Source organism: Camellia sinensis, chromosome 12, assembly GCF_055761805.1.
Source record: "Camellia sinensis isolate YWXY chromosome 12, ASM5576180v1, whole genome shotgun sequence".
Classification (NCBI taxonomy): Eukaryota; Viridiplantae; Streptophyta; class Magnoliopsida; order Ericales; family Theaceae; genus Camellia; species Camellia sinensis.
This window is the reverse complement of record NC_138972.1, coordinates 133,468,299-133,481,290: the sequence shown is the minus strand read 5'-3', so window position 1 is coordinate 133,481,290 and position 12,992 is coordinate 133,468,299. Positions and strand designations below refer to the sequence as shown.

General features: G+C 32.9%; 1 protein-coding gene across 2 annotated transcripts; it reads right to left on the bottom strand.

Moving 5' to 3' along the window:
* Positions 1-5,598: 5,598 nt before the first annotated feature.
* LOC114320915 (Glycosyl hydrolase family protein) lies at positions 5,599-10,744 on the bottom strand. Of its 2 annotated transcripts, none has more exons than XM_028268018.2 (5): positions 9,946-10,744; positions 9,132-9,301; positions 8,417-8,514; positions 7,576-8,340; positions 5,599-6,358 (listed from the first exon to the last, which is right to left on the bottom strand). In XM_028268018.2, the coding sequence occupies exons 1-5, from the start codon at positions 10,612-10,614 to the stop codon at positions 5,736-5,738; spliced, it is 2,325 nt and encodes a 774-aa protein (XP_028123819.2). In that variant the 5' UTR covers positions 10,615-10,744; the 3' UTR covers positions 5,599-5,735. The 2 variants fall into 2 exon arrangements, with proteins under 2 accessions (XP_028123819.2, XP_028123807.2); XM_028268006.2 differs by having other exon boundaries at positions 9,132-9,331; positions 9,946-10,732.
* Between the last annotated feature and the right edge of the window lie 2,248 nt (positions 10,745-12,992).

Sequence of the window (12,992 nt, the reverse complement as noted above, 5' to 3'; positions counted from 1 at the left end):
TTATTTTATTGTTATGAAATATCATAAACAAATATTAATTAAAAAAGTCAAAAGTAACTTTTTATCAAGTTCTTAAATCACTTTTCTAAAAAAATTAAAAACTTAATTAAAAATCAAAAATTAATTTTTAACCATCTTTCTAAAATACTCATACGTGAGTCAAGTCTCTTGTCTTGTTCAGCAATTTCCTTCCATTGTGATAAGGGAGAGTTTGTCTCCAACGAGCGTGATTTTCTGCGTGAGTGGAGTGGCACAAAGTTAGAAAACGAAGGAGGACCATGCACCAAAATCTCTACTACGGCTATTTTTCCTTGGCTATAAAAAGAAAGCATTGTGAAAAAAGAAATCAAGAAGATTGAGTGAAGTAAAATATTGAAGATAAAATTCTATTATATTGAGAAAATATTTTCTTGTTTTTTTTTTTATTGAGTCATATAAATTTGAGTAAAAATTGGAAAAAAAATTTCACATCCTTTTTATAATTCTTGTAACAGAGAGAGTTTTTGTGAGTGATTTTTTTGGATAAAATTACTTGAGTTATGTGAGATTAGGTACCAGATTCAAAATTAGTCGGATTATTTTTGTGAGTAGTTTTTGTGAGTGATTGGTTTTGATTACTTATTGTAAAGGTTCACTAATATTCGTGAAATTAATGGTGTAATTAATATTTGAAGAATAGTGGAGAAATTCTAGAAGAGGATACTTACGGAGTGGACGTAAGCTCAGCGAGCCAAACCACTATAAATTGCTGAGTTTGCTTTCTCTTTCCTTTACTCATTTTATTTCATTTTTCTATTGTATATTGTTGAACATATTTATTTATTTATTATTTGCGTTAATATTTTTAATTTGACAATTTATTTAGAAACCCAATTTACCCCCTCTTGAGTTGCTTGGCTACTCTAGAGCGAAATCACATGGGATAAAATGAAATTTATCCTTTTTAATTTAATTTTCTATACAGAGATTTTCTCATACATAAAATTGATACAAATGTCATTACAACATATAAGAGTTTTAAAGATCAAATTTTTTAGTCTCTAAAAGTAAAAAAATTTGTTGCAAAAGACATTTAGGGATCAATTTCTATCGTCGTAAGGATAGTCGCTAAAAGATCGTCCTGGAAAGTCAAAAACAAGACTTTTAGTGATAAAATTTTGAAAATGTCACTAATAAATAGACTTTTAAGGACAAAATAATTTAGTCTCAACATAGTTTATTTTTTGAGACCAAAAATTTGGTCTCAAAAGGATAATAATTCATCACTAATGTTCAATTTTCGTAGATAAAAATATAATAACAACACTTTTTACAGCAAAAATATTTGATCTCTAAAAAATAATTTCATCCCTAAATTTTAGTTTCAAAAATCTTAATTTTTTATACTGTGTGCACACATCAACTGTTAATTAATTAGCTAACCATGTACAAATGATTACAAATCACACTTCAAAGCACAAAACAATATATTGATCTCCACCCAATTTTACACTTGAAGAATAACAAACAAACAAATAAAATAAAACAAAACAACATCAATCAAGCAAAATGTATCATCCCAATTCAAAAAACTTTCATGGTCGAAAATTGTTACTAAAACCAGTCTGCCTCGACCCATTTGCAGTGGAAGGTGGTGATGCTAGCACAGAAGAGCCTCTGTTCAATTCCAGAGCAGACCGGTGGGGGTGGTGGTGGTGGTGGTGGTGGTCCAGGGAATCAACGGTAGTGGGCGGTGGTGTCTGAAACTCTAAGCGAGTTCTACGGTGAGATGAGCCATCAAACGAGTCTGGAGCTCCCATTAGCAGGTGGTAGCTCCGGTTAGAGCTGTCGGAGAGGCACCGGAAGCTCTGTTGGGACGGTCTCTGTTTCTTGAGGGATTGGAGGATCAATGGGATCAAGCCTTCCATGGCTGCTCTCTTTTCCTTTTTTTGCTCTGTGAATATTTTTTTAAAGTTTGGTGATTGTAATGTGCGTGCCAACAAAGTCATAGCTCAACGTTTATTTATATACTAGCGAAGCAAAGGTGCAATTGAAATGAAAAATGGGAAATGAGGAAAGTTCCCAAGGTTGACAAAATGAGGTTTAAAATGAATGGGCAATAATTTAAATAATTATAGAATTGATCACAAAAAGTAAATTAAAGTAACATGAGTAGAGTAATTTCTTGGGAAACCAGGCACACCTTGTATGACTACCATTATTTTTTGTGTGATTGTGTCTGCATATTATTGGTAAATGAGTAATAAGAAGTGTGCTTATATTTGGGTATTGAATAACCATAAAATATGGTGTCTTATATGACACAAACAATGGGTCATCAAATGATATAATTAGTATCATAACACATGAACTATGATTAAATGTGATACTTAAATATAATCACTTTAATAAAAAAAATGAAATAAGAGTGTTAGCATTGTTAGGAACATCAAGTATTTTTCAAGTACTAGTAAATCATATTTATCAATTTCATTTAAAAATACATTATATTTCATTGAAATTATCACAAAAATTACAGCACTTTAAATTATTTACTTTTTTTTACAATTATTATTCATAATCTTATGTGACAGCAGCGTGTTGTCAATTTATGTGAAATTCATATCAAACTTATACAAATAAATAATCTAAATTTATTTATAATAGTAATTGTTGCCACTCAATAAGAATAATTTAGGATAGTTTACTGATCATTCTTTACTTTAGGCTGAAGGAATGAATGACTTTGTCTATTCTACATGAAGAAGAGAGACATGTAAATTTGGTGATGGAGTCGAGTCTAGAATGCAAAAATGTCCGCAAAATTGACTTTGATTTGTTTGGTAAATGGCGTGGCGGCTTTACGCGCCAGAGAATGATATCATACATACCATGGATAGGATAGGATAGGATAGGATAGAGAGTAGGATAGGATAATTCCTAGTCAAGTGCGTATTCTTGGACTAACTTGGCATAGGGAACCCAAGGGTGTGGTTTTGAGATTTCATGTTTTATGTTTTTGGAAGTTAGTCATTCCGACCACAACCCATATAATTGACAGGATAAATTTTTTAAGGTCGGATAAATTATACCTAGTGTTGGAAGTGTGGGTTTAAATTCTTATCTTTGTGTAAGTTTGTGACTTACCGTTATATGATTGAGTGGCTCTGCTACGTTACAACCATCTAAAGGTGACCGTTAGAGTCTCGGTTCCTTGTAGAGTTTAGCTCCAGAGACTATCCTTATGTGATTAGGCCTTTTTTTTCTTTAACTTAGCATAGGTTAGAAAAAAATTATATTGCGCAATGATAGAGACTTTAAAAATTTTATCAAATTTTTTATTAAATGTTTCATATGAGTGTGGAATCTATATGAGACTTAGATGGTATAAATTTCACACCTATGTGAGACATTAGATAGAAATTTTAATAAAATCTTTAATATTTTTCAATTATATTTTAATACTAGACAAATTTATGTAGTGTTCTAATTAATTTTTTATTAGCTAAAATAACATTATAATTAAATATTATATAAATAATAGATGTAGATAATGTAAAGTATTACTTATATAAATAATGTAAAGTATTACTTTAAAATTATCAAATAACTACTACGTAAATCGTCCAAATGACAAGTAAATATGTAGATCATCTAGATCCAGTGCGTCCCTTTCTTAGTGGATGTAGATCATCTAGATCCGGTGCATCCTTTTCTTAGTGGCTTGTTTAGACTAGTCAAGGCCTAACCAATCCCAAATAATAATGAGTGGTTTTGGTTAATGAAAAATGGGTCTTTTAGCTTTTTAAAATGCTCATTAATAAAATTATTTTATTTAATTCTTATAGGAGTAATAATTTTATAGAAATGACAGCTCTCTTGTTGAAAAGAAATTCAATTATGTTTTTATTTTTGATATGACCTATAAGATAATTTCTTTACTTATTATGAAAAAATGTGTGAAAAATATAAAGGTAATGTGAATTAAATTAGTCAATAAATAATTTATTTATATTGTTGTCAAAAGAGCTCTTAATTGGGTCTATAGACTTTATTAGAACAGTCATTTTAATAATTTGAATTGTTCATCCTATAATTAAAATTACAATCACAAGTAACACTTTTCTATATCTCATCTCTCTATAATTTTTTTCATACATCTCTTGTGGACTTAAATTCAGACACACATAAATGATCCAATCCGCCTTAAAAGCATTTGTATGTGCGCAAATTAAAACTCATTGGAGAGATATGAAAGGGTATGAAAATAAGATGTATGGAGGGAAGTTGTTCCCAACCACACCATAATGTGTTATAATCAAAGGATCATAACCAAAAGTCACGAGGTATAATTAAAAATCTCTTTAGTCATAACTAAAATAACAATCATAAAATATTATAATTAAATCTTAATCAATATCATAATAAATTATAATCAAATCATAACTAACACTAGATTAGATGATAATCAAACATCACAAAAATTCAATTAGTCATAATTGGAACCTAGAATTCTCCAAAAACAATGGGTGGGGTTGTTTATGCTTGAAAGTCTTATTTTGCACAGAGTTCAAAGGCTATTTTACTCATTCTTCACTCAGTACAATTTTTGTCTTTTTTACTTATTTTAAATTCTGGCTCTGACGGATTGCCTCATCATTGTTGATTTCCCAAATATATCAATGCCTTCCATTATTCAATAAGATAGCAGAAATCTATGGAACTACGTATCAAAATATTTTATTTATATAATATTCCACCGAAATTACAACATCAAAGCTGGAATAGCTCAGATGGCTAGAGCGTGTGGCTGTTAACCACAAGGTCGAAGGTTCGAGCCCTTCTTCTAGCGTGAATTATTTTTTTTCCCTCTCTTCTTTCCTTTGATTAAGTCTTTCTAAATTTAGCATTCCTCTATTTGTTTATTTGATTCTGTTTCTCTAAATTTTTGTTGTTTTCTTGTTTTGTTTCTTTTTCTTTTAAGTTAGGAATTCATCTTTTTGTTTCTTTGATTATGTTTCTCTAACTTGGGCATTCATCTGTTTGTTTTTCTGATTCTGTTTCTTTTTCTTCTAAATTTTGCATTCCCCTGTTCACAAAACAGGGCAGCCATCAGGGAAAAATGAAAATAACAGTTGCATAAGGATTCTATTATATGATAACAAAAATACATTCACATGCACCGTCACTTTCAGCCACTCACATAAATGCGCACTCCTCATTTCACATTCAATGGTAGGTATCATGGAAAACTTTTCATGAAAATAATTATGAATACTTTGTGACCCTTAGATTACACTTAGAATAAAACACCACATACTAATCAAGGTAATTTAAGGATCATAAATCTTTCATGATCATTTTCATGAAAAAATTTTCATGATCCCTAACTTTTCTCTTTCACATTTACTCTAGCAGCAATACTATGTACTTAGAAAATTACACCGAATTATAAATGTACGAATTAAAATTATTTTAAATGTGATACACGTTACATACGAAGTTTAAATTTAATTTATCACAACACAACATTTCTGTCAATGTAGCTGAGTACTATTACTTGCTAACGAATATCCATAGTAACAAGATTTTAAATATTAACCGATAAATACCATGAAATTTTAAACTTTCGATACTAATATATCGATCAATATTATTTGATATCAGGTGATATATAATTGTATCATAAATATCGATATAAATTGGGATAATGTTATTTAAAACCATGCTCAATAGTGATTGTGATGGTGCTGCTATTACATGGGAAATGAACCTCCTTGGTCTCCACTTTGCACAAGCCTAATGTAGAAATGGTGTCTCACTTGCCTTTCACTAGAAGAACCAACCAAAAGGGTATGCTGTCCAGTAACCACCTTCCTCTTCCCATCTCCATCCACAACACTCAAATCCTTACACACATCCAACTCCACCGCCACAGTATTCGTCTTCCCTCTCTTCACCGCCACTCTCTCAAACCCCACCAGCTGCAAATTAGGCACCCCAACCACCACCCCATCTGAGCTCGCTGGCTTCCAAAACACCAGCACGACATGGGTCCCATCCATCGGACCAGCATTCTTCACTCCGATAACCACTTGAAAGTTTAGATTCTGGCAGTTGATCGTAGAAATGTCGATGTCTTTGATTATTTGGGTGGTGGAGTTGGATTTTATGAGTATAGTTGAAGGTGCAGATGTGATGAACTTGGAAAATGTCGAGTAGCTGAGTCCCCGGCCGAATTCGTATATAAATTTTCCGGTGTAGAACCGGTAGGTTCTTCCTGGGAAGTTTGTGGTGGTGTTGGGTCTCATGTTCATGTCAGTCATGGCCACCTGATCTGCAAACTCTTGCGGGTACCAAGTAAATGGGGACCTTCCACCTGAGATGTGAGAGCACATTGAATTATCATCGTAGTCATTGTGCACTATAAAGAGGTTTTATAAAGAAGTGATGATTCATTTTGAGTTTAAACACAAACCAATCACAAATCCGGATATAGAATAATCATAGCGTTGTCGGGTTAGATTCGTGACCGGTTTCTCTATTCTAGCATTAATTAGATGCAAATTATACCCTTATATACTTTCTAAGGATTAGCTACTTTCATGTCACAGTATGAAATGGAGAGGTCTAGTCCAATCGTGGGGTCCTTCTGAGTGTCATTTTGATGATTAACTCGGCTCATCTTATAGGGCCTTATGCGTAGATTATTAAAAAAATTAAATTTATATAGTAATTGTAGTTACATGATGTCAATATATTTGACTTTATAAAATAAATGAAAAGTATGACTTTAAGAATATATATCTATTTTTTATGACAAACATGATAAAATCATGTGACTTTAGTAATTTTATATTTTTATGAATGATTTACATACAGTCTTACAAAATGAATATAGGCCCCACTAGATAGATTGGATCTTTTCTGCCTATAGCGAGCAATGTTAGGGACCTAAAAAACACTAAAAATTCAAAAAGTTCAAATTTAAATTTTTGAAAATTTTTGGCGGTACCCTACCATTTTTAGTCCATAGGTGAACTAGAGAGAACAATATGCGGATACGATTTCCATCCGATTAATATTCGGAATATAGAAACAACCACTAATCTAGATACATAACACTCCCAGGTTAGAGCATCTCCAACGGTAGTAGGCATTTTACCTATCTGAATATTACTATAAAGTATATATTTTATTTTGCCTATCAACTGTTTTATGTTTTTACTCCAACCATGCTCTTTATTTTAGCTATTTATCTAAATACTAGTAATTTTATAAAATTCCACGTCAACAACAAAGATGGAGGGAAATGATCCTAATGATTGAATACATTTTGCCTAGCGTTGAAGGCTAGCTACATGTAGCTAGTGAAAATGAGTTGAGCCAAAATGCCTAATCATATGCCTAGTGCATTGGAATTGAAAAAAGTGAATCATACTAGGTATTTTAACTAACAAGTATTATATGCCTAGTGCATTGGAGATTCTCTTATAGATCCTCGCAGCCATGTGAGTGTTCTGTATCCAAATTTGTGACCTATTTTAGTGTTGGTAACTTGCATCCACAAATATGTACATGTGATAGAGAGAGAACCTGGATTATAGTCCCCAAATATGATTTGAGCAATGGCATCCCCACCACCCTGACCAGGATACCCCACCCACAAAATGGCCCCAATCTTGCTATTATTTTTGGCAAATGAAACATCAATTGGACCAGCTGACATTATAACCAAAATTACAGACCCATTTGTTGCATTAGCCACTTCCATCACAAGCTTCTCTTGAAACCCTGGCAATGTCAAGTTCACTCTATCTAGCTCTTCTCTCTCAACAGACTGATCAAGCCCCACCACCACCACCACCTCATCCGCCACTGCTGCAGCCTTAATTGCCGCCTCAATCTGGCTCTCATCAACGCAACCAACATTCGCGCAGCCAGGCTCATATGTCACCGCCTCGACATACTTTTGTAGCCCCTGGAGAGGGCTAGTGTAGCGACACGGTACACCGGCATAGTTGCTTATCATAACTTGTGTGGCATTGGCATTAGGTCCTATGATTGCTACATTTTTGGTGGTGTTGGTGGACAGAGGAAGAGCTCCATTATTGTCTAGCAAAACTATCCCCTGCTTTGCAGCTTCAACAGCCAGTGCTTGATGATCATCGGTACATACATCGGATGGACCGAGTTGCCCGAATGGGAGGGTGGTGGGGTCCCCATCAAAGAAGCCAAGCCTCATTAGGACTATGTAGTTGTATATCAAGGCTTGGTCTACAATCGACTCTTCTACTTTGTTTGATTTCACTGCATTCTCTGTGTACTTTCCCAAATAATCTCCACAGTTCATGTTTAAACCTGTATGATTGTGTAGGAATGGTATGTTTATGACTCATTTATAACCATCTGATTTGTGAAATGAATGATTGATTACCTGCTTTTAGGGCAAGGGCTACTGCATCCTCAGGTGTAGCGGTGTAATGTATGGAGTTGTAGTATACCTCCACGGAGTCACAGTCAGAAACAATGTATCTGCACCAAAGCATATACTTGACGCATCAATGGCACCAAGATAATTTGGCAGGTTTTTGAGCGATTGGACATCTCAACAAATAAATTGATGTGTGAATGTGCAATATTCAAAGTTGTTAGATGTGCAGTCTTGTCCAACAGCCGACCTCGCATGTTTGTTCTTTCTAGGAGTGTCTTGTGCCATTTTGTAAGTCCATTTTGGACATTGTTTGCATCCCATGTTAGATGCCAATATATCCTCACCTTAATGCAGGCACACGACCCAAACTCTCATGCCATGTTACACGTGCACAATTCAATCTCTACTTGAAAGTATTGCCCGTTATGACCTAGCTTAACAATTGGCCTCACAACAATATCCGTGTAGAAAAAAAAAAGGTACTTCCAAAATAGAGGTATTTTGCATTATTTTAGAAGTTCATTCTAGACATAATCCAGTGAGAACAACTTTTACTCTGATTCTATGTTAATTAGTAACAAAATTAGATACAATTTTTTACGTGGATATGAGACCCACTTTATATAACAAAATTGTGTATAGTTGTATGTTCAATTTCCGTGTTACTAGACTCTTTCATAAACATAGAAGCTTGAAGAGTATTGGAGAGGGAACAAACCCATCTAGATTCCATTGATCTCTGACTATCCCTTTGAGGAGGTTGGGGTCAGCACAAGTGGGGATACCATTTACTCTGTTATATGAACACATCACACTACTCACATGTCCTTCCTCCACACAACTCTTGAACGGTGGCTGATAAGTATCTTCTAAGTCCTGTAAAGTTACCTGCATTGCAACAACGACTTGTTTGGGTGCCTGCAGTAGATATTGATTTTTCTTTTTCAAATACATTGAAGTATTTAGAGATGTTTATTAACACAACTCAACATTAGGAAACAATACATACACATAAATTAAGTATAGAAAAGTACACAGAAAGATTGTGGGTTTGGGAGTGTTATGAACACGATATTAATAAAAAATAAAAAAATTAATTCAATACTTGTAACTATATGATTTCATAATGTTTAATTTTTTTTTAAAAAAAAATGAATGATATTTATGATTTTAAATATAGACAATTTATTTTTTATAATGAAATCATGTGAACAGTTAAACTAATTGTATATATATATATTTCGATACATCATCCATTCACCCAAAATCCTACAAAAACGAACCACTCAAATCATCGAAAAAAGATCTGCGATGGATCTCATGGCTGGACTACACCTCTCCAGTCCATACCTATAGTGAGCAAAAATTATTCAGTGTCATGTGACAATATATAGCAAAGGCACATTCTCACCTTTGATTTCTGGGAAACCAATGTGTACATAGCATTTCTGTTTTACAAATTTAAATTACTTCATATACCATACTAAAATTTGGTACACCCTGCGATCATAAAATTCTCTACATAAACATACCTTAGCATCAAAGTGAAAGCGATCAACCCCTTTCCAATTATCAACATCATAAGCAGTATAATGTTTACAACAACTCGAAACCTTAAGCTTCTCATCATCTCCCTCCACCTCCTGCAAACCTCGTACATACCTCACGGCATACTCGGCCACCACCATCGGGTCCTCTCCGGGCGTCTCCTGCCCTCTCCCCCACCTCGGGTCCCTAAAAACATTCACATTCGGGCTCCAATACGTCAACCCTGCCAACCCAACATTATACATGGCTCTAGCCTCGGTCGACACCACCCTACCCATTTCATACCACAGCGAAGCATTAAAACTCGCCGCCGTCAGAATCACCGCCGGGAAGCTGGTGGCGCCGGGGACGGTGGCGTTGAAGCGGACCCCAGGGCCCGCGTTGGAGACGCCGTGGAGAGCCTCCGACCACCACTGGTAAGGCGGCACGGAGAGACGGGGAATGCCGGGGGATGTGTTGATGAGTTGTTGGGTTTTTTCAGGGAGGGTGAGGAGAGAGAGGAGGTGGTTGGCTCGGGATGAGTAGGATAGAGAGGTGTTGCAGAATTGGTAAGTGGGTGTGTTTGGGTCGTTTTTGTTGCATGGGTATTGCAGAGTTGTCGGTGGGGTTGAGAGAAGGAGGAGGAGTGAGAGGAAGAGATGATGGGTTTTCATGGGTTTCTTTCTTCTTAATTTTATTTTGTCTATTGATTTAGATTTTTTGGGTTTTAATTAGCTCTGATCGGCTAGAACACTGGTACTTATTTATATTGAGAAGATGAGCCAAACTTTTGTTTCTAGTTTTGTCTTGCACAGTTGTTTTGAGAATTAATTTTATTTTGTTAAAGCGTACAGTAGAGGAAAGGATTAGACTTTTTAATGATTTTTTTTTTTTTTGAGTAAATTATATTTTACCAGTTTTATATTTGATTATTTTTTCAGTTTGGTTTTTCAAATTTTTTTTTTTTTACTTTACCTTTTATATTTTAAGTTTTTTTTTCACTTTATTCCTAAAATTAATTTCTGTTAAAAATAGACAAAAAAATGACACATTAATAAGTACGTGACACAAATATTTTATTATATATGGCTCATGCCTCTAACATAAACTTATATTGTAATAAAATAACATATTTTTTATGTTATGTAGTAGTTATTGTGAATTTTTTTTTTTTTGTTTAATTTTAAACATAAATTAGTTTGAAGAGTAAAATGGAAAAAAAATGAAAATATGAAGGGTCAAATAGAAAATTGCCAAACATAAAGGAAAAGTATAATTTATCCTTCTTTTTAAAAAATAAAATAATAATAAATTTTTTTCGCTATTCTAGCAGCTTGTCAAAATAGTGGAATTGAAAAGTGATTTTTTAGTAGTTTTTTGGGTTAAAATATGATATAAATAAATTAATATGCTTTGTGAATGATTTTTTATTTCTTATCAAAAAAAAAAGTATGAAAATTTGAGTGAGTGGGAATTTTTTTTTTTTAAAGCTAAACTAGTCATTTGCCAAATGATCTCTAAATTGAATTTATGAGCCCACCACAAGCCTTAAAAGCAATCACTTAAATTTTTTTAAAAATAAATGTAATTAAATCAAGTTGTTATAATTATCAGATCATTTTAATTTTTGGTATTATTGATTTACACATGAGATGCTAAAAAATTATCAATTATTGATTTACACATGAGATGCTAAAAAATTATCAATTCAAATTATGAAAATAGGACACATAAAAGCTTAATTTATCTACTTATATATTGTTGTTTCTACAATGAACACATTTTTATGCTATATTTGATTTATCATGCAAGTTGTCCCTATTTCATTAGTTTAAGGGTCTTACTTTTGTTTCCAGTATGCTAAATATAATATAAAATGAAATCATTAGTATTGCACTATTAAATTCAATGACCTCTCATATTAGAAACCATAAATCATGTGGACATTTTTATTAACACCAGCAAGTGGCATACGTGATGCGTGTAATTCAGATAATTAATAATAAAAATAAATAATAAATAATTTAACATCATAATATGTATGTGGCTTAAATGATAAATATGTTCTTAATAAAATTCAAGGTCTTAGGTTCAAAATTTACATACGTTGTGTATAATAAAAAAAAAATTAAAATATATAAAATTGTCATGTGACATCAGGAGAAGAATGTTTTACTAAATCAGTTTAAACCTTCCCTTAATAATAGTATAGATATAGATGCCCTAAACTTCATTGTGTGCTCAAGGGAAAAGTTTCAACAATTATTTTTATTAGCTTTTGTATTATTGTAGCCACTGTGCTCACATAGGATGCTAATCAATCTGAACATGTGATTCATGTAATCTAGTGCTATGTGATGTATAAACCTATTCATATTATAAAATTAACAACAACAACAAAAAACACGTTCTTTCCTACAGCCAACAGAGAAAATGTCAACCAGTTTGATAATAAAAGCCAATCCAAATTTTTTTTTTTTTTGGGTGAATATAAAAAGCCAACCAGTTATATAAACAATTCAGAGAAATTACACCAAATAGTCCTATTATTTCATATTAGTGTGATACTTTAATAATTGGTCTTTCATAGACTTGTAAAACCATACTTGAAAGGAAAATGATATGTACCATGAAATTATATTCCAAATTTTACTTTGAAAATGAGTTTAGTAGTATAAATTTAAAATGGATAGAATGTGAGTCACATATAAAATGATTGTGATCTAAAGATATACTTTTCTGAATAATTTTGAGTTGAATTATTGTTTTGTCGATCGGGCTTGTAAGTGTGCCCTAATTCCCACTTACTAAATTGACAAGGTTAAAGTTGCAAAGTAAAAGGAATTCATGTCAAGCAAGCTAAGGGAGAAAAGATAGTTGCAGGCAAGGGTGTCTTCGAAGAAATTTCAAAGATAGAGCACGCCAGGCAAGGTTGCTTCTAAAGGCAAGCAACTACTCTCTCATGAAGACATATCTCTTTCGAGAGCTATTTATTGTGTTTGATTTGAATTTTTTAGATTAAATTTTTAAAAGTTAAGTTTTTTGATTTTCA

Excerpts from the sequence above, each read along its gene's own strand:
- LOC114320915 (XM_028268006.2), bottom strand. The coding sequence starts at position 10,614 with ATGAAAACCCATCATCTCTTCCTCTCACTCCTCCTCCTTCTCTCAACC. Across the intron at positions 9,332-9,945 it reads GCTTTCACTTTGATGCTAAG|GCACCCAAACAAGTCGTTGT; the intron begins GTATGTTTATGT and ends TATCTACTGCAG. Across the intron at positions 6,359-7,575 it reads ATTTGGGGACTATAATCCAG|GTGGAAGGTCCCCATTTACT; the intron begins GTTCTCTCTCTA and ends CTCACATCTCAG.